This window comes from Colletotrichum godetiae (assembly GCF_030913485.1).
Source record: "Colletotrichum godetiae strain CBS 193.32 chromosome Unknown BDP55scaffold_9, whole genome shotgun sequence".
Lineage (NCBI taxonomy): Eukaryota > Fungi > Ascomycota > Sordariomycetes > Glomerellales > Glomerellaceae > Colletotrichum > Colletotrichum godetiae.
Window position 1 is genome coordinate 166,145 of NW_026851257.1, and position 25,336 is coordinate 191,480.

Genomic DNA, 25,336 nt, shown 5'->3' on the forward strand with positions numbered 1-25,336 from the left:
ACTCTCTTATCTTCAACCCCGGCCTAGATAAGCCATTGACAGAAGCTAGTGTATTAAAGATTCCGGCCTTGAAGCTTGCTAGAAGCTCTTGTGATTGGCCACTGATTATAATATTGCTGATGATTGGACCTTGCGCTGAAGATAAGGTAGACCAGGAAGCTGCTGCGGTACCGCCGGTAGAGGATATCGTCTCCAGTTTAGAGGAACTCGCGGCACTGCAGCCAGGTTTGGAGGCTTGTTTTTGGTTGAAAGACCTGACAACCCTTTCGGTGATAAGATCAAAGACAAAACGGAACCGTCTTTGTATGTAATAGCCATGGCGTACATAACTCGAGAATCGCCCGATACACAGGGGTCAACTCTGTAGGATCGTACGACGACATAGTAATTACTTCAGAGTTTTTGTTAATCATGGACAACGACATGAAGAAAGATACCGCGACTCTAGGAAGAATCGACTCTCAGTCACAGACCGACGATGTCAATGGTGACGACCTGCGCCTCGCCCAACTCGGGCACACGCAGGAGTTGAAGAGACAATTCTCGTTGCCAGCACTGGGAGCTCTGTGTCTCTGCCTTATGGCAACATGGGAGGCATTATCAACAGTCATTGCGCCAGCCTTAGTTAGCGGAGGTGCCCCTTGTTTGTTCTACAATCTGTAAGTTGACATGCAAACTGGAGGATTCTTGGCGACAACACTTCGGCGAGACTAACATCGTGAAAAGCGTCATTTCCACAATTTGCACTATTTGCATCGCCTCGTCGCTCGGAGAGATTGCTTCTATTTATCCGACTGCTGGAGGTAAATTCTTCCTTCCAACGATGCTGAGATTTGTTGAGAAGCAACTGCACCTAGTTCTCAACTCAAAGAATAGAGTTGAAGGGCACATACAAGCATCTAGATACTGACATTCTCTCCCTCTTCAGGTCAATACCATTGGGTCGCCGCACTATGCCCACCATCGACTCGATCCGCGGCCGCATTCACAACCGGATGGATTTCTGTGGGCGGCCAGGTCGTTCTGACCTCCTCGGCCGCCTTCGCTGCCGGTCTCCAGACTCAGGCCCTCATTATCCTCAACGATGATTCGTATATCCCACAAAGGTGGCAGGGCATGCTGTTCTACTGGGCGATCTTGGTATACGGCATGGTTATGAACATCTGGGGCCACAGACTCCTCCCCACCGCCAATCTTTTGTCGGGTAAGTAACTGAGCATCCTTGCTTCGAAAATGGGAATTATAGCTTACAACTCTAGGTGTCCTCCATGTTATTGGTTTCCTCTCAATCCTGATTGTCTTGGGCGTTATGGCGCCCAAGAACTCCGCCTCCTTTGTCTTTACGGAGTTCGTCAATTCCAGTGGCTGGGAAAGTGACGGCGTCTCCTGGCTTGTCGGTCTCATCAGCGCCGTCTACCCCTTCCTCGGGTACGCTCAATTTCACCCTCTCCGCGGTCTTACATAGACTAACACATCTAAACAGCTACGATGCCGCATGCCACTTGGCCGAAGAAATGCCCAACGCAAGTCGCAACGTCCCCATCGCCATGGTCGGCAGCGTCGTCGTCAACGGCATCATGGGCCTCGTCTACGGCACCGTCCTCCTCTTCTGCACGGGTCCACTCGAAGCCCTCCTCTCAACCCCGACAGGATTCCCCTTTATGCAAATCTTCATGGACGTGACAAAGTCCAACGGCGGCGCGACCTTCATGTCCCTCATGATCATCCTCACTGCCGTCGCCGCCACCGTCGCCGGCATCACGTCCACCTCGCGGACGCTGTGGGCTTTCGCCCGAGACAAGGCCACGCCTTACGATCACTACCTCAGCAAGGTCAACAAGCGCCAGCAGATCCCCGTACACTCAGTCGTTCTCGTCACGGTCCTCCAGATGCTGCTTGGATTCATCTACCTCGGTAACACGACAGCCTTCAACGCGATTCTGTCTATGGCTATCATCGGAATGTACCTAAGCTACATCATTCCCATCGTGTACATGCTGGTGCACGGAAGAAAGAACTTGAGCCGTTCTGACTATGGCCCCTTCAAGCTTGGTCCCGTCGTGGGACCCGTCTTGAACGTCATCAGTCTAATCTGGATGACTGTGGTGATCATCTTCAGCACCTTCCCCTCAGCGATGCCTGTTACCCCGCAGAACATGAACTACTCGATTGTTGTAATGGCTGGGTGGCTGACCTTCGGCGTGGTCTACTACATCTCGTTCGGGCGGAAGAAGTTTGAGGTGCCGGCGGTTGATAACGTTGTAACTGGGGTCTCCGTTCACACAGACCTTGTTGTCTAGGAATAGATAGGTACGCGGGAAGCAAGAGTTGGAGTTCGAGTAGATGTAGAACGATGAAAACCTAGGTCTCTTAGGATTGTGTATCAAATCAACCCCTGAAATCGTCGTGAAATCTCCTCCGGATCCCCTAGTGACATCCCCTGATCATTCCCTCCAAAGAAACCGACGGGAAAGTCCGACGGCGCCGGATGCCCAGCATTCGCATGTCCAAACGCATCGAAAAGGTTCATCAGATCATTACCCATGTTAAACATATCTGGCATGGAGCTTGCTGTCGGTGGCCCAGCCTCATACGCATCCCACGTGGCTTCCGTCCGCCTTCCGTCGCGCTCGCTCTGGCCGACAGTCTGCTCCAATCCATTGGCGTGATTTTCATTCTGTTCCATCTCTCCGTTCTCTACAGGTTGGGGGGCATCGCCCTTCTCAGGATCGCTGCGCAGACCCAATGACTTGATGCTAGGCATGAGGCCTCGAATCGTCTTCCACAGCCTCCGACTAGCATGCCCGTGACGAGAGAACCCCTTGACCAGCTGTACAGCTTTCAGAAATTTCTCCTTGCAAGGCTCTGTAAAGACACCTGGTGCGTGACACACAGCCAGGAGGATCACCGCCAAGGCACTCATCAAGAAGTAGTTGAAAGCGTGCTGCTGCCGCGCGTAGATGTCGCTCGTCTCGTTCAAGTGGACAAGTACTTGTATCGTGTCGAGGGCAATCTCAGTGACGAGCTTCGCGCTCTGCATGTCTGCTTTGATACTGGCGGTGCTCAGGACGTGGTGGCGGTGGATGAGCGTGCGCATGTGGTTTCCTCGCAGATAGAGCAGGGTACGGAGGCGATGCACGCTGCGTGGCTGAATCCTGGGAGCAAGGCCAAGCCTTGGATGCCGAAGCTGCAGATCTTCTGGTATCGCGTTGAGCCAGTTCAGCGTCATGAAGTCGAGGAACGCCACTGTATCTTTGGGGATAAATTGCGATGGTGACTCAAAGGGCGGCAGTGCCTCCCAGACTTTGGAACAAAGCCTCCCGTAGGCAACCATGCATCTCAGGTACGGATACTCGTCTCCCTTAAGCAATCCCAGTCAGCATTGATGTCTGTGAAAATTTGATAGAAGAATAGAGTAACTCACCGGCTCCGGCAGCTCGGGGTCGATGTCGCGATCGATGAGACCGAAAGACAGACTCGTGCCGAAGCTCCATCGGCGATCTAGTACATAAACACACCAGAAGCATCGCAGGGCCCAGTCTCTTTCCTTGGGATCCTTGAAGTTCTCGAGAAGAATGGCGCGGCGATGAAGGCCGATTTCCAGAACTTCCCGCCCAGAGATTCCGATGGATCTCCAGGCCAGCAGCTCTTCGCCGCAGTGGAACCAGTAAATACTCTAATGTTGAGTTAGCAAAGGATCGAAGGCCTCATGACCACCGAAAACAGGCCATAGGAGACACGGAACTCACCAGCATAGTCATGATCTGGAGCTCTTTCAGGTCAATGAAGGCTTCCCCAGACACACGGCACACGATTGGCTCCACCGCATCAACCAGCTTTGTGCTAATTGCATTTTGTCCCTGAGCCTCCATCACTATAGAGGTAGCAATCGCAACCTTCACGATTTGAACATCCTTGAGCTCAATCTTGGGTCGATCTCCGGCAGCGATCAAGTCTGCTCCCGCTGACGGGTTTTGCTGGGTCCTGACAAAGTCGAGAATATGCGGCAAGTTCGCAGAGACATCGTTCATATTGGTAAAGGGGTACACAGACTCAACATCATCCTGATAGACATCAAGCAGCCGAAGAATCTCGTCAGCCTCGAACGTCAACAGGCAATCCAAATCTTTCTGCGACGACGACGGCGATGCAGGACGGTCCGAGACCTCGGATGCCGCCCTCGCAGAGGCAGCTGGTGATGCGGATCTACTGGTCGGTGACGCATCGCGCGTCTGAATGTGCACGCGGGATAGCGAGGATTCCGCGATGCGAAGGCTGAAGGCCGACCGGGTAGGCCCGACAAACTGCGGCTCTCTCGGTTCACTGGGCCTCCGGTTCGATTCGCTCGTGTATAGGGGGCTTGGGTGCTGTGGTCCGCCGAGGGCTGCTGGCGAACGGGTGTTGATTTGCGTGATCTTGCCGGTGAGCTCTCGGAGGGACGATGTGAGGGTAGCGACTTGCTCTCGCAAGGTGGCCACTTCATTGCTCAGATTCTTATACTGCGAGCTGTCATAGTTGTTAGACTTCCAGGCCTGGTCACATAGCACCGGGGCGGCTCATACGGATTGGTCGATTCATCTCTCTCCGTGGTGGTCTCGCGATCTCTCAGCGGCGTCTGCTGCGGACCAGATATAAAGACACACTCGGCACCGTTGGAGAGACATCGCCGGCAAACAACCTGGTGGTCCTCTTTGATGCACTTGAGTTTTCGCTTCTTGCACTCATTGCTTTTACCACATTCAGTCAGCACTTTCCAATGAAGACCGTCTTATCGAGGCGTGGATGTCTTTCTTACCAGGCGACGGGAGTGTACTTGGCCCTCTTGGACCGTTGCACCTCGGCAGATGCAGGCGCAGGGGCAGGACGCTTCTGTACCAATGCGGATCCCGCGGCCGTCGATGGCGGCGTCACGGCCTCCGTCGCGTCCGCGTCCGGGCCCATATTGTATTCTTCGCTTACTGTGTCGCAGCTGGGGGCGCGGTCGCAGGTCCGCGGAACAGATGAGGTTGTTCGGAATCGGTGGGGTTGCGCTGTGGACGTTGGTGGTAAGGAATGGTTCCGAGTTGCGTTGGGGAGGGGGACGTTCCGGCAGTTATTAGTACAGAACGCCTGCCCCCTTATCAGCACGGCCCTTTCGGGCCACTAAATAGGGTCCAGGCACATCGGGATGCGATAGCCATCCCAACTCCGAGTTTCTGCTACTCCAGGCAAAGTAGTTTGAAATTGACGAATGTATAGAAAATATAAGCCGGTCCAGCAGTTATGGCTAAGATTGCCCTGGGAGGTTCTTATCTTCCTCTTTCTTATTCGAAATCAGCTTTGTTATCCGGAGTCTGAAGCTCATTCTACAAAGTATTGGTCTTTGAGAGAGAAATGGAGCGAGTCAGACGTCGTTGACAGGCAGGGCGCTGTTTGCAGCGATCTGATCAATCATTTTCCCCAGCCATATCGACATGACGAGGTGGATTACATGATCATGCTTGTCTCGCATGACCTTTAATAGCGAATGTACGAGCACATGTGCAGGAGTTCAGTCTGGGCACAACGGCCCCGACTGTCTGCCTCCCCCACGCGCCCATCTAGATCCCGCCTACGAGCCTTGTTCCTCAAACCCATCCGTCTGTTCCCTTCTTTTTTTTCCTTTTTCAAGAAACGTGCAATGGAATTATCTAAGTACGAATATGATTTGTATACATCCGTTCCATATCATCGCCCTCTCTTCTATTCATGTTCCCTCGATTTGAGCCAACTAGAACGGTCTATTCATCAGCATCTTCTCATGAGCGTTCACTCGCCTGAAATAAGTTGAAACAAGGTCATAATCACATTTTTTGGGAAACTCTTACATATGTACTCACCTTGAACTATTTTCTAGAACATCAACGGCCCTGTTCAACTATGACATCTCCCCTTTCTTTGCTCTCAATTTTCGAGGATCTCCTTTTCGACTCCGTCCAGAACCAGCCACCGGCGATCAAAAATGTCAAAAACATTAAGGGAAAAGTGACCTGCATGAATCTAGCAAGCGCAGGCCATGAGAAGCTTTCGCCGTCTTGGTACTTGATGATGTCTGTACTGAAGAACGTCTAAGTTTGTGTATCTTTTGTCAACAAATCGAGGCTCCAAATGGGACTGACATGATCATGATTCATGAGTCGTCATTATGCCCGAGGATGATTGGTGTACTCACGCTAGAAAAGGTTGCAGGAAGGTAAATCAAGGTGACGACGGTTATAATTCGCATCGCAACTGCTTCCGTGGCGCTCTGGTTGGCTTGCTCGAACATCCTGGTGTTCAACTTATAAGCAACTTCAGCAGTTTGACCTTGAAGATGTTGCATCAGCTGCCAGACAAAACTGTCAGTTTCCACGGACAAGTTTGTCTGAAGTACCCGGGTTTCTTACTGATGCTTTCCTATTTGCTATTACTTTCACCAGCACCTTTGCCCTCGAGACAAGCATTTCGGCCTCGTCGATGACCTCATCGACTTGCAGAGCATAGTTACTGACTTCCTGCTGGCAAGCCCATCGCTCTCGGTTAGGGAAGTCGTCATCACGCACGAGTCCTTTGTAGAACTCCCTTAGCAGCTTCAAGATGCTGACATTGGAAGCCATTATCATCACAGTCTCGTTTGTTTTATCCTCCCACTTTTGCACTTGGCCAAGAGTGGCTGAAGTAAAATTCTCCTGGGCTGAAGTCTTTTCGATGTAGACAATATTTAGAGTCTATTTCTTCCAAGTTAGAAGTTATTGACGAGGTTATAAGGGAAACATTGTGCAGGATCCTACCAGGTCGTCGATCGTCTTTTCAAAGTCTTGCACAGTCCATCTCCATCGAGACGTGGCCCATCTCGCTAGCACTAGGTGTGCGTCAAGGGACGATCTCAGGGCTTGGTCGATTGTTTCAAACTTGCGCTGGTGAGTGGTTTTCTCGTGAAGAAGATCTCCAATGAGTGTCTTTGCTACTCCGTGAGTATCGCCAATCATTCAAAGCTGAACCCCGGAACCAACATCGAAGTGATGATAGATTGCGTATTGCTCGAACTTCCAGGTCTTATTGACTTCTCCAAGCCTAGCCGCCTTGAGGTTATAGCTCAGTTGGAAAAGCCTCCCACTGCGATCCATTACAGGAATACACATCGCTGGTGTCGGGTTCTTTAGCACCTTCTTGCTTCTGAACCCACTGAATCGTAAGTTTGCAGACTCGCTGTTAGGAGACCCATACAAACATATGAAGTCGGCGAAATGGGGCATGACTTGATAGAAAGTCAACAAGCGCATCAGCATTGTACCCGATAGTTCCAGGGGAGCCACTGAGCTCTCCGTGATGAAAAAGCTAATATCAGATGATAAGCGGCTGCCAGAAATTGCATCTAGCGAGACAATAGAGACTCACACGAAACGACACTTGGTGTCTTTTTGTGCAGAAATTGTGTCCTGTGACTGAGGTGTCCTCGTTCCATTTATCGGAAGTGGCGTAGAGGCTTGCTGGGAGTGGCCGAGAAGCTCTTTCAAGTAATTGTCGCCGAGGATATTGACCTTGGTGACCACTCCTTCAGCTGAAACATCACGTATCGGTACTTTGATTCTGTGAAGATCTTCTATGAAGCGGAACTCTCCTCCACTTGATAGTCTTTTCCTGTAGTCCTGCAGTACTCCTTGTCCGTAGGACTTGGCCTCGATGTGATTAAGGGGGAAAGAATTGAATTCGCGATATGACTGTTCAAACTCCGGCGGGAGCGTGTTTGAGCTCGTCATGTTGAGTTTGAAAAGCTTGAAAACATGGTTTGCCCGTACGTAATTGTCCGGGAAACTGCTTCGACTGAGTCTGGATTGTCAGTGTGGGGGAAAAGCAAGTAAGAGGTATATGATTCACGCGAAAACCCGCTCTGCCGGTGAAGTTCTGGGGAAAATTGAAGGTCACAATGAACTCAGCATAAGATTTGCTGTCCGGTGGATAGGGCTTTTGAGGAATATTTCGTGTGAGCTACCTTCGTCCTCCATTCCAGCCGGTTCCACAGGAAGCAGGCTCTGAGAGACCGCCGCTCGAAATGCAGGCTGCGGCGTTCATGTCGGCTTCACCACCCCTAGCATATCACGAGGCGTATACATGCAGAAGTTCAATATTATGTACCTCAGACCAATTACGAGCTACCGACTTTATGCAGCTATGCACACCCTCGTAACGTCTCGGCGGACTCAGTATCATTTCATTGTGTAATATGTGTTCAGTGACATGAAATTTCTACTGGTAGGTAATCTTTCCGCCATCTCTTGCTGAGAGTGAGGTATCTGCGTCACGGATCAGGAGAATGCTTATCCCTTGCCCTCTGTCTGGCTAGATCATCCTCGTGGCGTTCTCTCAAGCCATCAATCTCTTGCTTGTCTTTCTGCGTAAAAGATTAGATCGTTTTATCACTGGTTGCTTGCATTTTCTGACATTATTAGAATCTCGGCATACTTACCTCGGAAAGTCGTTTCGGAACACGAAAGATGAATGAGTCTGAGTTCAGATACTGCGATAACCTCATCAGCAAGAGTTGTCAACAACGCTCAATATTCTGTTCTTCTGCAAACGAACCAGCTTTTGACTTAAGTACGCCTCGCCTCCCTCGTTTTTGAAGCGGTTGATTAGCCATTCTCGTAGCCTTGGCTCTCTCAAGTTGTACGCTGAGACGTTATCCATCACCCAATCATCTGGTGGCTGTGTTACCGAATTTGCCGTTGAGTCCCTTCTTTGGTTTCTCTGGAAGAAGCTCCACGTCCTCTTTGGCTCGACTTGCTCTGAGGTATCGTCGGATCTCCCCCAGCTGAATTTTCTAAACATGATTTTAAAAGTTTAATGTCCCAAGCTAATTTTGCCTGGTGAATAAGGGGTGGTGAAGTGTAGTGATGGTCGCCACCGAGGCTATCGCTAGCAGGCAGCAGGAGGAGGAGCAAGCTCGCTCTCGGGGCAGAGATTGAAGGGAAAATGCCGGGCTTAAGAGCGGAAGGCCGCCTAGGATTATTGGTCACTAATTGTGAGACTCACAACACTGCCCTCCGAGTGAAATCCAGCCCAATTTGTCCAGAACCAATAAGATAACGCACATGCAGTGTGTGTGGTGACACCACATTCACTTCTTACAATTTTGGTAGGATAAGAGCATGCCCCGTACAGGCAGGCTCTCAATTCATGCGTGTCTCTTCCTTACCGGACAGAAAGTACTGCCATGCATGCTTGCGTAGCTCAGGTGAGATGGCATGACGGGTCTGGAAATACCCGTGGGCCGTTGGACATTATCGAAAGACACTCTCGCTCTCACCCTAACAGTTATGGCGCCAAGAACCACCGTGGCCGCCCTCTTCGCAGAGCACAGTGCATCTCAGGGTGAAGAAAAACAAGGCTTCCATTTCATTATGGCCGTGTGCTGAGATGACTACTCTCCATATTCTATAAGGCAGTTTTCTGTCGCGGTTCAACTTGAGTGTGCAGTCCCAGATGAGTACCTTGGTGAAGGAGATTACTGCTTACCTAAGGTAAGTAAGGAACTCCATTTAAGCGGGGGAGGGGCAGAGCGGCAGGTGGGTCGAGCGGTGTGAGTAGAAAGCGCAGGACCCTTAGATTCTTATCGCTCTTTCTGCAATTCCTTATCGAAGATACGCTAGGCTTAGGTGAGAGCAGTTTCGTCAGGTCCCTGTTTGTTCCAGAAATTTTCCCTTTTGACATCACTCGCTCTTCACCACGGCATTCGAGAATCTTCGCCGTTTGAGCACAGAAACCAAAGCAATCCCCATATATCGACATCATGGATCGCAGAGGCAGAGGATCCAACCAGAAGCGCGGTCCTAGACGTGACCGCCGCGATGCGCCGTACAACGAGTCCCCTAGATCGGGCCAGCCCGCCCCGGCGCCGGTAGCATCAGCAACAGCAGCCGCCCAGTCGACGGCGCCGCCTCTCACCGAGCCCGTTCCCCAAGACACACCGAGATTCGCCGATATGGTTGGCGTTGACCAGTCTCTGGTCCAAGCCATCACCCAAGACCTCAAGTTCGACCACATGATGCCCGTTCAGGCCGCTACCCTGGGCGAGCTCCTCCCTCCCAAGCGTGGCGATTGCCTTGTCCAGGCGAAGACGGGTACGGGCAAGACGATTGCCTTCCTCCTTCCCGCCATCCAGACCCTCATCACGAACAACCGCGGCCGCGGCGCCGGCATCTCCCTGCTCGTCATCTCTCCTACCCGCGAGCTCGCCATGCAGATTGCCAAGGAGGCCGAGGCCCTCCTCCAGCGTTTGAAGCAATACCGCGTATGCATCGCCATCGGAGGCACAAACAAGGATCGCGAGGAGAAGCAGATCCTCAACGGCTGCGATATCCTCATCGCCACCCCCGGCCGTCTGATCGATCACATGTCGAACGAGTATATCAAGGATGCCTTCCGCCACCTCGACACCCTCGTCCTCGATGAAGCCGATCGCCTCCTCGACATGGGCTTCATGCCCGCCCTCAAGGACATTGTCCGCGCCCTCCCCGACAAGACAAAGACAAACCGCCAGGGCATGCTCTTCTCTGCCACCATCGCCTCCCACGTCGAACAGGTCGCCGGCCTCGTCCTCTCCCAGGGCTACAAGTTCATTTCCACCATCCCGGCCGGTGAGGCAAACACCCACGAGCGCGTGCCCCAGCACCTCATTAAAGTGCCCACCTTCGCCGCTGTTGCCCCCGCCATGGTTGGCGCCATCCGCGAGGAGGCAGCCCATGTCGGCCCGGAGACTTTCAAGGCCATCATCTTCGCCCCGACGGCTGCGCTTGCCGACTTCTACGGTGACGTTCTCACAAACGTGCCCGGCATGCCCCCAACTGCCGTCCTGCACTCCCGCATCTCCCAGAGCAAGCGTACAAAGACTACAAACGACTACCGCGACTCCAAGTCTGGTATTCTCGTCGCCACGGACGTTATTGCCCGTGGCATGGATTTCCCCGGCGTCACCTCCGTCTTCCAGGTCGGCATCCCCGCCGACAAGGAGTCTTACATCCACCGTCTGGGCCGTACCGCCCGCGCAGGTGCAGAGGGCCGCGGCATCTTCATCGTTGCCGAGGTCGAGGGCTTCTTCCCGCAGTGGACCCTCAAAGAGATCACCTTTCAGACCCGCCCTGCCGACCTTTCGTCTGCTGAGGCAGTGTACGAGATTGCGGAGCAGCGCATCGATGAGGCGCAGAAGGCAAAGATTTACCAGGCTTGGCTTGGTTACTACAAGAACTGGATGAAGCCGCTCAAGTGGGACAAGGACCAGCTCGTCGCCGAGGGCAACACTTTTGCCCGCGATGCGCTCGCTTGCCCTGAGACGCCCGCGATCCAGAAGAGCACTATCGGCAAGATGGGTCTCCGCGGAACCAGAGGTCTGGTCGTCATTCCCGACGCGCCCAAGAGCCGACACGGACACCGCGGAGGCGGTGGCGGTGGCGGTGGTGGTGAGGGCCGCCCCGGTGGCTCTGGCGGTCGTGGAGGTGGAGGTGGAGGTGGAGGTGGAGGCGGCGGTGGTGGCCGCGGCGGTGGGAGACGTGGTGGACGTTTCTAGATCCTTACATCCTTTTCTTGGGGAGGCAGGTCCTGAGCTTGTTTGCAGCAGCACTACATATCTTTTGATACCCTCATACAACTGTCTACGACGGGGAAATACGGGGATTCGTATACCTGGGATACACAACATACATCTGGAGGCATTGGTGGCCGGCGTTTTCGGTATAGACGATGGGTTTTCGGTATTAGAAGTCAGAGGAAAAGTTTACTAGGCATAAATGACGCCTGGACACGAGAAAAACATAGAGATACAAAAGATAGAATAAGAGAGCGAGAGAGCCCTAGAAACGCTCTCGTCCTACTTGCCAAACATTTGATCATGACCTTCATTTACTCTAGTGGCCTCCTTACGTGACCACGTCTTACACGAACAATTCGACAGATCCTCATCCTCTCGGTCGCTCTATCCGATACACCATACACCTAACATCATCCCGTCCATGCGCAGACGTGACCGTCTCCCACGCAAACTCGAACCCGCACCTCCGCAGCACCGTTTGACTGCCCACGTTTCCATCATGGACAGGCGCCTCCAACACATCACAAAGTTCTTCCTCTCCATGCCATACTCTCTGGGTCTCGTTCTCCGGCGTTGATGACAGACTCCGTCTGCCGTCGGGCCCGTTGGCACCACCATCGGAGACCTCTTTCCCAGCAGCCCAATACGCCCCTAAAAACGCCCGCAACGCCTCAGTGGCGTACCCCCTCCCCCAAGACTCGCGTTGGAAAATGTAGAATATCTGCGGCGGGCTCGTGATGCCAATGAACCCAATCACTTTTGCCTTGACCACCTCGTCATTCCTGTCCATATCGCACTCGCTATCGTTGTCGTTGTTGTTAATTCGTTCCTCTGTCGGGTAATTTCTTGACAGAGCAAATGAGAACCCGCCCTCCTTCATCATGAGTCGTATCCTCTCGATACTCCGTCCACTCTCCTCCGCCACAGCCACAGTCTCGACGCCGGGCCTATGCGATCAACTGCATAAGTATCAGATCAGATCAGATCATTCCAGACCAGATCAAACGATCTAGAAGCCATATAGAAGCAACAGAAATGACCCGAAAGTCTAAATCTTGGGATACAGTGGGATGAGATGAGATTGGAGACGGGATATAATTGAAGAAAGGGTATATGTGACACCACATACATGTACCGCATAACCTCAAAATCCAACCTCATTCGATGAATCGCGCATAAATCACCCGCCTCCACGGGCCGCAGCCGTAACCGCGCCGTCGCGATGCAGACATCATGCTGAAGCGGCAGCGAGGCTAGGATACTTACCGCCGCCGCCGACGACGCCGTCATCATCAAAACCAAAATCAAATATACCCCTCCCCCCTTCGTCTCTGGCACCTTGTAACTTGTAGTATGGACAATCTTATTACCCCATAGGGAAATTGACGTGCCAAGCTTTCGACGATGGCTGCATGCGCACAGGTAGGGCACAGGTGGGAGGACGCTACTATGTAAGTTGTAACAAGCATTTGCTGGTCCTCTGCCCCCCAAAAAGCAAAGTATTCCGAAACTGTGCAACTGTGCAACTAGGGTCAGATCGGCAATTATTGCCCCCGTGACGAGCGTAAAGCTTATCTACAGACTATCCGTATTCATGCTTGGGAGATCTTGACAAGGTTTCGCATCCTTCGAGAAGAAAAACGAGACTCGGTTAGTCAGTCAGGAAACTGCGCCGTAACGCTACTGTAAAGTCCTGCAACCGAGCCCGAGCTTTGTGCCTTTGCAGGTTGCCGCAGCCCCCTCCATTCTGCTGCCGAACATCCCCGGGGAGGGGGGGGGGGGGGGGGGGCACAACGGCCGACACTTCTCTACACTCGCGGAGGCATCCTTCTTTTGACAGCGGGTTATGGGATTGCCCGAAGGGACACACGCAGGTCAACAGGTCAATGAGTGAGTCACGAAGCCAGATGATGATTACAGTAGTTATATTGGGGAGACTTTTCATCCAATGTCGCCTCCAGAGGTATATACATGTACGCGTAGAATGCCGCCGAGTCCGAACCCCGCCAAATGGTCACTAAACACCCAGGTCAGCTACGACACGCCATCCAGCGTGCAAACGGTAGCTAGCTTTGATAACCTGCATTGCCCGACAAACCTTGGCCGACGTAAATCTCCACTTCCGTTTGTGCAAATGCTCCAATTCACGCCCGTCCAGTCCTACTCCCTTTTCCTATCCAATAGTGTTGAAGTATGAGTACATCAGGCCAACTCTGGCCTTGAACATCTACCTGTCCGTCCAACGTCAAACATCAAACGTGGCAACAGGCTCATCATGTCCCTAACCATAGACCGACTCTGCCGCCATTTGGGTATCCACCGTTCTTGTCCTCCGGTCTCCGTCCGTCATAACCGCCATTATCCCCTTGATGTTGTTGCTGTTGATGTTGCTGCTGCTGCTGCCGCGGATCCATGCCAGGATTCTCCCCACCGACGGGACCCCCGACGGGACCGCCAGTACCGGTAGCCATCCGGTCATGCATCAACATGCCGTTGCCCATATCGGGGTAGCCTTGGCCACCTTCACGTTGATTTGAATACGGTCCAGGATTATGCTCTGGGTATTCTCGCGGCCCCGTCCCACCGCTACTAGGACTCCAGGCTGTATCATATACGGGCATACCCATCGCTGCCATATCGGAGGTGTTGCTTCGAGTCAGGCCTAGCGGGCTCATAAGGTCGACACTGCTCGCGTCCATGTCGACTCCACCCATGCCTCCTGTCAAGCGGTCGGATCCGAGGTCGATTCCCAACCCCATACTTGGTATAGTAGAAGGATGGTGCATAGAGTTACTTCCGAGGTCTAGCCTTTGTTGTTGTTGTTGTTGCTGCTGCTGATGGTTGTTGCTATTGTTCTCTTCGTTGTCGTCGAATACTTCGCCCACAACGCTCCCTCTTTGTTGTCCAACTTGTCCCCAGCCTTGCTCCATCATGTGGTGCGCCTGACCCGCGGCAATCATCGCCGCGGCGGCTGAACTCATACCGGACATGGCGGGGCTGAGTTGTGTTCGCATACTTCCTGGGTTCTCGCCGGCAGCAGTGAGAAGCTTCTCGGCAAATTGTTTCCGGGAGTTATCGCTCGCACTCAGCGTACGCACAAAGAACTCGATCGGATCCAGACTCGCCCCCTTTCGGCCACTGCCCAGGACACCCATATCGCCTGACGTAAAGTCCATGGCCGTCGAGAAGCCAACACTTTCGCATGCCCCAAGGACATTAACGCACCAGGTTCCGATTTCGAAAATCTTCTCCATAATACCCATTCCGTGAACTTCGACAGCTTTGCTGGGCAAGCTTGACAGAATCGAGGCTGTGTCACGTGCGACTGTCAGAGGGAACGAGAAACACATGCTGTTCCCACCACCGACACCGCTGCCCGATGACACCCCACCTCCCGAGTCGGCCGGGTTAGTCCAACTTAAAAGGCCTTGTCTCATCGAAGACTGCCACACGATTAGTCGAAGCCATTGTTGTGTGATAAGCAAGTCGGCTTTCTGAATGTCTGTCGGCTCTGGCGCCCCAGCATCTCGCGAAGCTGACGTTGAACCAAAAGAACCCATTAGCTGCCCATGAGGCTGGGTTGGCGGTGATGATCGCCCATGTGGGCGGAGGAACGCGGGAGGGAGGGAGAGAAGGTTTTGCAGAGCCAAAAACGTTGTTGCGCTGACGCGGGGATCAGACCCCTCATTCCAAGCCGTCACGAACGATTCGTCCAGAGGGGTGTAGGATGAAACGAGCTGCAGAAAACCGGCATGAATATCAGGGCCTTCGTAGGGATGCCGTGTTGTTGGTAGCGACGGTGTTCTCTTGAACGTAATCGGCTTATTGCGGAGAATCGCAAAAGACCTATGTAGCACAGGGTGCGTTAGTATCCCGGATGTGGCAGCCACGTTCACTCTGGTATCGCCCAACGGCCGCTTGTTACTAACCTTTCTGTTACGAAGAGAATCCAGAAAACCCTCTGCCGGCATAGCGTTTCCTCGCGACTCAGCCCGTAGTATGTTGAATCGTCCTGGAGTCCTAGGTCCTGTGCGTTGGTCAACGCCTCCCGGAGGTAATACCACGATTTGCGCGATTGGTTGATCTCAAAGAAGGATGTGCTCAGGTAAAAGGACGAAATCACGGCGGACAGGGACAAATCCTCGAGGAAGTCGTACGTCTGCCTCGTTGAAATGGTTTCGTCTAGGAAGAAGCGACCGACAACTTCCCAAGACGTAGGTCCAGGCGCACCGATGCTTTTACCAGACATGTGCATCGACGTTAAGGCGCACAGGGCGTAGATCAGGTTCTTTTCGCTCGGCGTCATGGGTCGGTTGATCGTTTCGCGGACGGTCGGCATGTAGATGAGGGGCATGATGGGGTAAATGTGCTCGTAGTATAGTTCGACCAACTGGGGGATCATGTGGAAATAGCTCCTCGTTCTCGGTCGTAGTTCATCGCTCGAAAAGATGCCTCTGGGCTCCGGTACGTTGCTGTGTCCTGGGTTCGAGGTAACGGCGGCCCAAAAGCTCGGCGGGGTCGATGCTGCGGACGCGTTGGACGAATGTTGAGATGTCGCTTCGCCGAGGTCGCTACCGCTCATCCCGATGTCGACGCTGTCTAGGTTCAGCGGCGGGCATGCTGCTGATAATCGACGCCGCACATACTCTGTAGGACTCTCGAGCGCATTTTCTGCATTGAAAGGTTTCTGGACTTTTGAATGCTGCTTTCCTTGGGACGACTCCCTGGCGCGCAACTCATTTATGACCCGTCCGTGGCCACGCTTCGGTCCCCTCTTCTTGGGGACATGTTCGCGCTTGCAGGTGAGTGAAGCGTGCACGCATTGCTCACAAGGGAACTTGCCATCGCAACGGATTCCTACAGCCAGTTAGTTTTCATGAGCTCCATCGTATGAGAAACGAGAAGAACGAAAGACGTGGCAAGAGACGTGAGTTGCGGACATGAAATGGACAATTCTCGGTGATGAATATGAAGATGGTGATGACGTGCAGCAAAGCAACGTCAGCAGCAGCGGCAGCAGTAGCTAAGGCGGGATGGTACCATGAAGCCGACAGATGGACTGTCCGGGCGGCAGACTGCTAGGAAGAGGGAGAATCGCACGAAAGTTCATGAATGCGAAGGCCGGCAGGGGGATGCAAATTGAGATACGACGATAATAATGTGAGAGAAGTGGAACAGCATACTTCTCCTTCGACAGTGATCGCATACAGTTCTCTTTGGCGGCGCTGACTGTTGTTGGTGGTGGTGCTGCTGCTGGCTCTTGGTAGTGGCGGCAGTGGTGGTCGCGCCTGGTGACTCGGCCTTCACTTCTGCAGAGCCCGCTCTGCTCGCAGCATTTCTCGCGGAATCTGTGTCGTCCATCACTCAAAACATGACGCAATAAGAATAAGAGAGCAGTCGAGAAAAGGGAGAAGGCAGAGACAGGCTCAGGAATCTTGTCACAGGGGTGACGGCCGTTAAAGAGTTTGAGCGAGAGATTTCGCGGTGGAGTGATGATTTGTCGCAGGCCAGCAGAAAACCAGTGCAGTGCAGAAGCAGAACTGTCGTGGAGCAACAAGCCTCGACTCGGACAGTGCTGCAGCCCAGCCTCCCCCCGGTCAAAAAGCCAGTTCCAGTCCACTCTCGGCCGCCTCAGCCCCTCACCGGCAAGGGAAGGGGAAGGGGAAGGAAGCTAAGGTAAGGTAGGGTCGGTAAGGTGTGGCCTAGCTGTGAAGTGAAGTACGTAGGATACGGAGGAAGGTAGGTATGTATGTACGGATAGCGTAGCGTAAGTAGCGTCTCTCGTCAGTCCTCGCCTCATCAGTCGAGGTGTCGGTAGCTGGCTGGTGGATGGCGTCGGGGGGTTGTCTTGTTGGTTGTCGCTAGCGCATGAAGGTTTGTTGGTTGCTGCTCAGCTTCTCACTCCGTGTTCGATGTCTGCTCGATGACCGTCGGGATCGGCTGTCGGTCTTGCCCTGTCCTGTCCAGTTTCTGTCCAGTCTTGTCTCGTCTCGTCTGGACGTCCAGTATCTGTCTGTCTTCCTGTCTCGTCTTCCGTTGCGCGTGCGGCGTGCGGTGCGGCGTGCAGCTTGCGGCTTGCCTGTGCAAATGCGGGGAAAAAAGAAACGACAGTTCGAGGCGAATGAGAAGCGGAGAGAGAAGGGGGGAAAGGATGAGGGGCGGCCACGAGCAACAGGAGGGTTGCTGCCGTTTCTGTATCCGTACTGAAGGTTGAAGTATACTGTGTAGGTAAGTAGGTAGTAGTAATAGTCGTAGAGCTGAGGTAAAGGTCGTGTGAGGCGGTCGTCTTGTGAGTCAGCTGATGAAGAAGTTGAGAAGAAAGATCGATCTGACGATGACCATGGATCAAATCGACGGATGACCTTGGAGATGTGCGGGGGAAAAGGGTTCAAGACCAATCAACTTCGGATGAGCTGCACAACGGAACGGCAACGGCTCAAAATATGGCAAATGGCCAGAAGAAACGAGGGAACAAATAAGTCGTCCTAGACGTTCGAGTCCGTGTTGCCCCCTTGGTAGCCCTTCTCTCGTTTGGGGCTTCAGCTGAGCTTTCTTCAGTCCCAAGTTTGCCAGGGACCTGCAGCTATTTTGGATCAAAATGATTTGCGGCGCTATTCCGGCCCCTCTGCGAACGGAGCCATTTGTCTGGCTCCTGGAGACGTGCCCGGCATCCGCCCGCTCATGCCAAGCTCCATCAAAATCCTCCACTGAGTACCGCCGAGCGGAGCTAACCGCAGGCACCATCCCCGCCGTTATGGACCACATGTGCGAGCTTTGTTCGTGACCGCCAGCCAGGGAGCCCCGGGGCAACCGCGTCGTGGGCTCAGTCTGCGTTGACTCCAGCGTCAGGGACTCAAGCTCGACTCGAGCTCCAGAGATCCAAGATGCTTAATTCTTTCCTCGGGTGCCCAAACTCTGCTTGCCATGCCACGTTTCGACCTCGTTCCGGAAACCAGTCCCCGAGACCTTTGAATCACTTCATGGTCCAGTTATGTCTGCATGTCTGGGACTTTGTTATGGTCTGGTCTGGGGTGGCCTCATCACGCCGCTTCGTTGGAATGTACGTGGCCATCGAAAGAGAGCCTCGGGGTCCGCAACCAAAAGCGCGCGTTCGCGTTGCATCAGATGTCGAGTCCTCGAGTCGAATGCGGAACTTCCCAGGCTTCCTGATCATCACTGTATACCTTGCATGTACAGCGACTCGATGCAATTTGCGCGGTTGAGGCGGTTTGTAGACGATATAGGGTCGTCGATCTATCCCCGTCCATTACGACTCAATGCCTGTTCATTTGCAGCTGTCAAAATCTTGTACGTGCTCAAATGAGGGGTTTCTGGGGTCCTGAACATTCCAGAACGATCCGATTCAGGGAAATTGCTCTGATGCCGCCGGCATCAGAGGGCATCAGAGCAACGGCCCCTGACATGATGCGGAGGTGGCTCATCGAACTGTAAAGACAAGGCAGGGATCGCCCAGCTCGAATGTCAATCAGTCTTGGACGACAGTGGTGTCAAAAGCTTGGTATCATAGCGTTGCAAAGAAGTTGGGGTCTATTTCGAAACCAATATCGAGTCCCGGAGTCCCCGATGATGGGTGCTGTAAGAGCAATATCGACAACGGGTTCACGGTTAGCTGCGGTTGATCGGGAGCGTTGTAGAGAGCCGCGCGCGCGGACCTCATCCGCCCTGCGAGGCAAAGCATTGACTTGATGATTTTGTCGACAAATACGGAGTATAGTACGAAGTACTGGCCGCTGGTACGTGCTCCCAGCAAGGCCGAGAAGATCAGTGGTGTCGATGATGGACTCGGCGATGGCCTTGGCGTTTCTCTTCCAGCGGCGCCGAGAAAGTTGAGCGAACAATAGTGGATACCGGACTCGGCAGGAATCTCCTGAACGGTCCTGACCTAAGGTGATGATCAAAACCCAACATGAGGAACCGGCATGCGGCTTCGTTAACTGGCCCGCGTATTCTTGGTCGAGGAGGTCGAGATAGGCAGCCGGCCGAAAACGCCGACATACGTACGCCGTCAAAGGGGGTTGTCGTTGTGTTCCCGAGCCGACCCAGAACGAGGGCGTGATATTTCTGCTTGCAAGTTGCAAGGGGCAGGATGTAGGATTGACGCTTTGTCGTCCTACCCACTTGGCTGGAACTCTCTAAGCTGCTGCCCAGTCGAGGTTGTCATGAACGATGGGCAGCCGGAAATCTCTTCTTCCAGCTGGTAATATCGCCTAGACTAGCTCAATCGGAGCATAAACTTTGTTAACGGGCGCTGCCGCCCAATGTGTCCTCCACTCACATCCACATTCACCTTGTCTGTAATATCCTTCCTAACCAAGAGGTTGCATTTCGGGGGGCGTGCCAGGGCCTTGGGTCGAGTGGATAAATTTGTCGGTTGAACAATTGTCAATTGAACAGCCTGACCTTCGGACGACGAGTCCGTGGCTTATACACATGGCGAGTCCCGAAAGCATATGACAATGGCAAGCCATCCCTGCCAAGAACTTATATCTCGAACTTGTGTTGAGACATACAACGATAAACCCGAGCATTGCTTCGGACGACGGATAGAAGTCCATGTCCGAGACGGTAGGATGGTATACGAAGTAGATCGGAGTAACGGGCTGTGACAATATCCAGCCGGGTCAACGATTCAACTCAGTCGACGAGGACTCAGTAGCCCGCAGCCAGCAGCCAAAAATGATGGCGAATCGGCAGTCGGGTGGTTTAGTGAAACTTCTAGGTACACGACAGGCGCAGGGGAAAAGTGCCGATCCCATTTTGCTGAGCCTTGCAAGTGCCGACTTTGAGTTGATGTTGCAATCATGGCCGGTAGGTGACTCCGAGAGGGTGGTTGTGCTTGTGCAATGCGTGTGTGTGTGCGGCGTGCCCCTGAACCGACGATGCCGAAGAACCTGTCCCGGCAGAACGGTTATGCCCTTGAATTATCAATCCCAAACTCATTTCAAGATCCTGGAGAAGCTTAAGACGTGACATCTTGGCTGGGCCCTGAAAATAGACTAGACACCAGAAGTTGAAGCCAAGACTTCAGAGTCAACTCCTAAAAGTCTGAAGACTGGCTCTCTCTCCGAGTTGAGTTGTGTTGCTGGGTCGTATCGCGTCTAGGCTCTACTCCGTAGGTGCGATTGATAGAGAGAAACTCGGAGACGCTAAGCACTGCCTGCCCGCCAAGGATCAAGAACTTAGTGGCTGCCAAGCGGTAGTGCACAGGGCGGCAGGCAATGCGACGGGCAAAGAGGCCAAGGCGAAAACGACATGTCGTATGTAGTGTGGGCTTTTGACGTTGCTAGCTTGCACAGGTCTCCCCGTAGGCTCGTACCCAGGGAACTGGCAATATGATGATTTGAAGTCTAATCTGCGACAGATAGCTTCACAGTCTTAACTGCCCAGGCAGGCAGATGATCAAGGGCTCAAGGCGTCAAGGGGGCATACGTGTTCCAATAACTTACCACGGAACTCCGCCTCCTCCGGATTCTGCCTCATGAAAACAAAGACAAAGAAAAACTCTCCATCAGGGTTGGATCGAAACTTCGAATGGCAGCTCTTCCCGGAGCCAGTCCCGGATACCGGGGAAGAGGGCTGAGAGATTCTGGGCCAGCGTGAGGGAGTTTACGAGGGGGGCAGGCTAGACATGGCGATGGACCATGATTGAAATTTGGGCCGAGATTGGGGATGAAGAGGAAAAGTCAAAGATGTGCAGATCGCAGATTTCCTGCCTCAACTCCCATGTTGTTATTTGTCAACGTTTACGACGCCGGCGGGAGACGAATTGATGTCCGGCTACCGGTGCCTGCCTCACTGACGCTCTGGGTCTGAGCACGTGTATCCGTTCCTTCCTCTAAGGTAAGGTACATAGGAGCAAAGGGCAAATCACGGCGGGGATGCCTTCCTCCCACGTCTCGGAAGGATATGATGCCGGGTGCCGCCCTCCGGTCCGGCAAGTGGGATGCCCCGTCCATGTCCATCGGATGGTGCCTTCCGTCACCACCTCCCGTCTTCCTGCCTTCCATGTCGACTTAGGCTGTCAAGGCAGGAACTTTGCTATGCTCTTCTCCAGAAAACCCGGCAGGTCCCGGACGTGACTTTCCGAATAAACAACTCCAGTCCGGCCACGGTGGTAGTCCGGTGGGAATGTAATCACGCCTTACCGCGGGCGACCATGGAAGCCGCGGGGTGACTAGTGGTAAACTGGTAATCAGATTATCTAAAAGGCCAAGCATTGTCGTGGGCAGAAGTCTCGGCGTTCCTCGAGACGAGACAGGAACGTTCGTCTCCGCATGGAGGACAGAGTGGATTTCGAATTCCATGGCACCGACGGTATGGCTCGTTCATTTGCGCCTGTAGGGTTGATCGTGGAAGAGAATATTCAACGATTCAACAAAATTTACTTGACCGTTACATTCCTCGGTCTTCAGTAATCAATGCCGGTATCGTCTTACACGAGGCTGCTCCATATGAAACAGACGGAGTGAAGTTGCCAACATCCCTGCCATCTCCTTACGCAGCAAAGCATCGAGATGATGGCCTAGACCGCGATCAAAACCAGACCTCGTTGAGATCCGTGATGAAGGGCAGTCGACACCATGACCCTGAAGATCATAGCAGTCTAGCTATTGTGGACCCAGTGTGAGTCTAATCAACCAAGAAGTGGTCCAAAACATTGCCCTTTCGGGATCCCGTTGTATTGAACGGGATACCGAGTCCGGGTGTGACATCGAGTTGCTTCCAAGTCCGACGTGCCCAGTAGATCAAGAGAAGTCAACATCGGCCTGCCTTACTAGTGATTCCCACTCGACGCCCGCTGAATGACTATCATCTTGGATTGAACACGCGTGTTATCGTGTTGCAAATAGTTCCCGACAAGTCCGGTTGCTGCCCAAGAAAACAGATTGGTTTATTGCTTTATTAGTTTAGTTTCCGAATAGTTTGAAAACCGATCAATACAAGAACCGGATCTGAAAACCGAACAGTCTCAGAACCGAATAGCCCGAGATCCGAATAAATGAAACCCGACAGCCTGAAAACCGAACAGCCCAAAGACCGAATGAGCAAGAGACTGTGGAAGAAATCCTTCAGTTTTCTGACGCTTTCGTGTAATCACAAAAGCAAGCAGTGGTCCCTAGAGACAGACGTGTGTAGTTGAAGAGACTCTTGAGAGCATGTGGGCAAACGTGTGGTCCTTCGTATCATTCAGCATAGTAAGACAAGTAAACATTCCAAAACGCCAATGCTGGGCCACCGAATCAGGGGGGCATCACTACAGCTCCTCCTTGAAGAACTGCTCTTCGCTGCCTTCCTGCTGTTGATCCTGCTTGTCCTGCTTCTGACCATTTTGCTGCGTCTTCTTCTCCCCCTCAACGACCTTCTTCTTTCTCTTCCCCTTGGCCAGCTCCTCGCCGTCCTCACCCTCAGAGCCGTGGTCAACGATGCCCTGGATCTCTCTCTGCGCGCCCGGCTGCTCCACAACCTCAAGCTTCCAACCCTTGTCGCCAGCGATACGCTCCAGCTCAGCTCGCATCTCCTCGACGAGCTCAGGGCTCAGATCCAGCTTCTTAAGCTCGTCATCGTCGAGGATCTCTGTCGCGCCGCCCTCTGCTTTGCTCTTGGCGCTGGCAATGATCTCAACCAGCGGGCCGTGGCCGCGTCCTGGCAGGTAGCTGCGCGGGGGTGAGAGCTTTGTCGGTGGCTTACCCTCCTCATCGGCATCGCCGAGCACGTTACGCGCACCAACAATGACACCCCCCACATTGACGCCCTTTTGGGCCTTGTCTCTCACGTTGGGGTCTTGCTGGGCCTGCTTCAGGAGTTCTTCCGCCTCCTCCTCGTCCGTCGCGGCAGCACCTTCCTGTTTGCCAGCCATTGACTCCTCGGCTTCCAACGTCTTCCGGCGATGCCACTCAGCCTGCGCGCCGGGGTCGTCGGAGGGGAGGATGAGCTGACAGCTAATTGGGTTCGCGCTCGTGGCCCTAGGCGGAAGGAAGGCGACGTCGTCACACAGGCGCGGCGTGTTGACGACCATGAGGTAGGCACATGTAGTGACCTCTTTAATCCAACCGATGCGGTCCCCCTTCATGCCCGGCACACAGTGATACTGCACCTCGATCGTCCGGTCGCGGCCCGTCAGGTCGCAGACGGTGCCGCCTTCCATCTTTTGCACGAGATACCGCTGATCACCCTTGATCTGCAGATCTGTGTTCGCCGGCGGGTCTCCCGACTTTGTTGTCTGCTGCTGTTGCTGATCCTGGCCTTGTCGCTGGCTAGGCGACTTCTGTACCCTGCCGAGGACGTACTCGGCCGTGTGAGGGTCGCGGACGGGCGGCTGCCCGTTGGGGACCGTCGGGAGGGCGTGGAACTGTACAATCTCGCGGTTGTAGCAGAAGCTGTAGCTCCACCAGCCGGACATGAAGTACAGGCAATTACCGTCCAGCTCGTCCAGCAGCTCCCAGCCGTGCGCCGAGGCCTTTGCCAGCTCGCGTGCCTCCTCCTGCTTCGCGAGCTCCGTCGCCGTGTGGTTCTCGGGAGTCTGGGGCTCCAGGATGGGTATCGAGCAGAGGTACTTCAAGTCAGCCGTGTTCATGAGCTCGTATCGCTCAAAGGCCTCGGAGGAGCGGCCATTGTCGGCGTCGGTGGCCTCCCGGACGTTCTGGGAGACGTCGGAAGCTGTCGAGAACTCCGCCGAGTAGGCAGAATGGGGGTTCGTGCGGTCCAGTAACGCCTGCGCTTCGTGTTCTAAGATGAAGGATTCCGAAAAGACTATCTCGTACTGCGCGCACACACTGTCAGCTTGCCTGCCAGAGCTTCCCCTGAACTCCTTGGGATCGGACGAACCTGAGGATATGCCACGAGGTCATCGTGGATGCTAAAGCCAGGATGACGAGCCCCGCATAGCTGGGCCGTAGCCAGAAAAAGTAGATTGAAACGGCGCATCGTGCCGTGTGATTGAGGGTTCGCTCACATGCAGAGAAAGTCAAAGTTGAGGTGGTGAGGTGCCCGTTGGTCGTGTGGCCACCTTGAAGCTGCTTAGACAATCGCGCCGCGCATTGGCTACCGTGGTTCTGTAGCTCACAGGTGTCATCTACCTACAGGAGGGTCCCGCTGCGATAAGATCGCCGGTGTTTTGCCGGTGGGGATGCTCCGATAACGAAGCCTGTCACGTGCCGTGATGCTATCATTGGACGCCAATAATAACCACCTGGTGAACCTTTGAATGCCAATTGTTGCGGTCATATGTCTACGGAATAATGGAATTATTGAAATGAAGTCCCATGTCACCAATTTTACCGTCGGTGAAGTCTTCAGTCCAAAGACATATGTCCGTTTTGATTCCAATTTCCTGTCAAGTGAGATGGATGTCATAAGTGAATAGTAACTTGCACTATTGGCGGGAGTCTAATTCAGTCAAGCCATGACAAACGTCCAGAATCGCGAATAGAGGGTGTAACAAAAGTCAGCTGGCACTGGCTTGTTTTTATCTGGGCTTTCATGGATTTTGCCAGGTAGCCTCAGCCTAGTCTTGGCGATACCGATACACATACCCGATCTTGTGCACATTAGGCCAACCTCAGTGGCTACATGTACCTCGCGGATGCACGATAGAATGAATGGAATTCCAACACGTTGCGGATGAGTATCAATCACTTGAGGAGAGTTTAGAATGCAGTGAAATGGTTGCAGTGAAATGGTGCCAGTGCCGTCTCTCCTGATTCGCCGGACAAGTTGAAGGCTGGCTCACGATGC

The 25,336-nt window shown here is 53.4% G+C and overlaps 9 protein-coding genes across 9 annotated transcripts; 3 read left to right on the forward strand and 6 right to left on the reverse strand.

Moving 5' to 3' along the window:
* Nucleotides 1–73: 73 nt before the first annotated feature.
* Nucleotides 74–2,342, forward strand: BDP55DRAFT_426887 (amino acid permease). The gene is made up of 5 exons (XM_060567488.1): nt 74–659; nt 727–803; nt 929–1,204; nt 1,260–1,428; nt 1,484–2,342. Exons 1-5 carry the CDS (start codon nt 412–414, stop codon nt 2,298–2,300), a joined length of 1,587 nt encoding a protein of 528 aa, XP_060432727.1. The 5' UTR covers nt 74–411; the 3' UTR covers nt 2,301–2,342.
* Nucleotides 2,151–5,223, reverse strand: BDP55DRAFT_426905 (fungal-specific transcription factor domain-containing protein). The gene is made up of 5 exons (XM_060567489.1): nt 4,796–5,223; nt 4,563–4,727; nt 3,750–4,506; nt 3,425–3,676; nt 2,151–3,361 (listed from the first exon to the last, which is right to left on the reverse strand). The coding sequence occupies exons 1-5, from the start codon at nt 4,939–4,941 to the stop codon at nt 2,384–2,386; spliced, it is 2,298 nt and encodes a 765-aa protein (XP_060432728.1). The 5' UTR covers nt 4,942–5,223; the 3' UTR covers nt 2,151–2,383.
* Nucleotides 5,224–5,844: 621 nt separating this feature from the next.
* Nucleotides 5,845–7,324, reverse strand: BDP55DRAFT_426919 (uncharacterized protein). Its single transcript, XM_060567490.1, has 4 exons — nt 6,789–7,324; nt 6,405–6,725; nt 6,191–6,343; nt 5,845–6,086 (listed from the first exon to the last, which is right to left on the reverse strand). Exons 1-4 carry the CDS (start codon nt 6,984–6,986, stop codon nt 5,880–5,882), a joined length of 879 nt encoding a protein of 292 aa, XP_060432729.1. The 5' UTR covers nt 6,987–7,324; the 3' UTR covers nt 5,845–5,879.
* Nucleotides 6,749–7,900, reverse strand: BDP55DRAFT_653929 (uncharacterized protein). The gene is made up of 2 exons (XM_060574230.1): nt 7,396–7,900; nt 6,749–7,335 (listed from the first exon to the last, which is right to left on the reverse strand). Exons 1-2 carry the CDS (start codon nt 7,755–7,757, stop codon nt 6,987–6,989), a joined length of 711 nt encoding a protein of 236 aa, XP_060432730.1. The 5' UTR covers nt 7,758–7,900; the 3' UTR covers nt 6,749–6,986.
* A 1,887-nt stretch (nt 7,901–9,787) lies between these two features.
* Nucleotides 9,788–11,560, forward strand: BDP55DRAFT_725868 (DEAD/DEAH box helicase; the record flags this gene model as incomplete). The annotated part of the gene is made up of 1 exon (XM_060579060.1): nt 9,788–11,560. The coding sequence occupies one exon, from the start codon at nt 9,788–9,790 to the stop codon at nt 11,558–11,560; it is 1,773 nt and encodes a 590-aa protein (XP_060432731.1).
* A 325-nt stretch (nt 11,561–11,885) lies between these two features.
* Nucleotides 11,886–12,697, reverse strand: BDP55DRAFT_653935 (GNAT domain-containing protein). Its single transcript, XM_060574231.1, has one exon. The coding sequence runs from the start codon at nt 12,462–12,464 to the stop codon at nt 11,949–11,951; it is 516 nt and encodes a 171-aa protein (XP_060432732.1). The 5' UTR covers nt 12,465–12,697; the 3' UTR covers nt 11,886–11,948.
* Nucleotides 12,698–13,728: 1,031 nt separating this feature from the next.
* BDP55DRAFT_427074 (fungal-specific transcription factor domain-containing protein) lies at nt 13,729–16,930 on the reverse strand. Its single transcript, XM_060567492.1, has 4 exons — nt 16,622–16,930; nt 16,228–16,438; nt 15,511–16,176; nt 13,729–15,427 (listed from the first exon to the last, which is right to left on the reverse strand). The coding sequence occupies exons 1-4, from the start codon at nt 16,785–16,787 to the stop codon at nt 13,855–13,857; spliced, it is 2,616 nt and encodes an 871-aa protein (XP_060432733.1). The 5' UTR covers nt 16,788–16,930; the 3' UTR covers nt 13,729–13,854.
* A 265-nt stretch (nt 16,931–17,195) lies between these two features.
* On the forward strand, nt 17,196–17,857 carry BDP55DRAFT_427042 (uncharacterized protein). The gene has a single exon (XM_060567491.1). It carries the CDS (start codon nt 17,450–17,452, stop codon nt 17,786–17,788), a length of 339 nt encoding a protein of 112 aa, XP_060432734.1. The 5' UTR covers nt 17,196–17,449; the 3' UTR covers nt 17,789–17,857.
* Nucleotides 17,858–22,856: 4,999 nt separating this feature from the next.
* Nucleotides 22,857–24,526, reverse strand: BDP55DRAFT_546402 (glucosidase II beta subunit-like protein-domain-containing protein; the record flags this gene model as incomplete). Its single annotated transcript, XM_060568651.1, has 2 exons — nt 22,857–24,362; nt 24,428–24,526. The coding sequence occupies 2 exons, from the start codon at nt 24,524–24,526 to the stop codon at nt 22,857–22,859; spliced, it is 1,605 nt and encodes a 534-aa protein (XP_060432735.1).
* Between the last annotated feature and the right edge of the window lie 810 nt (nt 24,527–25,336).

Coding starts and splice junctions, on each gene's coding strand:
- BDP55DRAFT_426887 (XM_060567488.1), top strand. CDS start 412: ATGGACAACGACATGAAGAAAGATACCGCGACTCTAGGAAGAATCGAC. Junction 804..928: donor TATTTATCCGACTGCTGGAG/GTAAATTCTTCC, acceptor CTCCCTCTTCAG/GTCAATACCATTGGGTCGCC. Junction 1,429..1,483: donor GCCGTCTACCCCTTCCTCGG/GTACGCTCAATT, acceptor ACATCTAAACAG/CTACGATGCCGCATGCCACT.
- BDP55DRAFT_426905 (XM_060567489.1), bottom strand. CDS start 4,941: ATGGGCCCGGACGCGGACGCGACGGAGGCCGTGACGCCGCCATCGACG. Junction 4,507..4,562: donor AGAGATGAATCGACCAATCC/GTATGAGCCGCC, acceptor CAACTATGACAG/CTCGCAGTATAAGAATCTGA. Junction 3,677..3,749: donor TCCAGATCATGACTATGCTG/GTGAGTTCCGTG, acceptor ACTCAACATTAG/AGTATTTACTGGTTCCACTG.
- BDP55DRAFT_426919 (XM_060567490.1), bottom strand. CDS start 6,986: ATGATTGGCGATACTCACGGAGTAGCAAAGACACTCATTGGAGATCTT. Junction 6,344..6,404: donor TAGCAAATAGGAAAGCATCA/GTAAGAAACCCG, acceptor TTTGTCTGGCAG/CTGATGCAACATCTTCAAGG. Junction 6,087..6,190: donor TTCCTGCAACCTTTTCTAGC/GTGAGTACACCA, acceptor ACACAAACTTAG/ACGTTCTTCAGTACAGACAT.
- BDP55DRAFT_653929 (XM_060574230.1), bottom strand. CDS start 7,757: ATGACGAGCTCAAACACGCTCCCGCCGGAGTTTGAACAGTCATATCGC. Junction 7,336..7,395: donor GACACCAAGTGTCGTTTCGT/GTGAGTCTCTAT, acceptor ATCTGATATTAG/CTTTTTCATCACGGAGAGCT.
- BDP55DRAFT_653935 (XM_060574231.1), bottom strand. CDS start 12,464: ATGATGAAGGAGGGCGGGTTCTCATTTGCTCTGTCAAGAAATTACCCG.
- BDP55DRAFT_427074 (XM_060567492.1), bottom strand. CDS start 16,787: ATGCGATCACTGTCGAAGGAGAAGTATGCTGTTCCACTTCTCTCACAT. Junction 16,439..16,621: donor GTCCATCTGTCGGCTTCATG/GTACCATCCCGC, acceptor AACTGGCTGTAG/GAATCCGTTGCGATGGCAAG. Junction 15,428..15,510: donor ATTCTCTTCGTAACAGAAAG/GTTAGTAACAAG, acceptor TGTGCTACATAG/GTCTTTTGCGATTCTCCGCA.
- BDP55DRAFT_427042 (XM_060567491.1), top strand. CDS start 17,450: ATGAAGGTTTGTTGGTTGCTGCTCAGCTTCTCACTCCGTGTTCGATGT.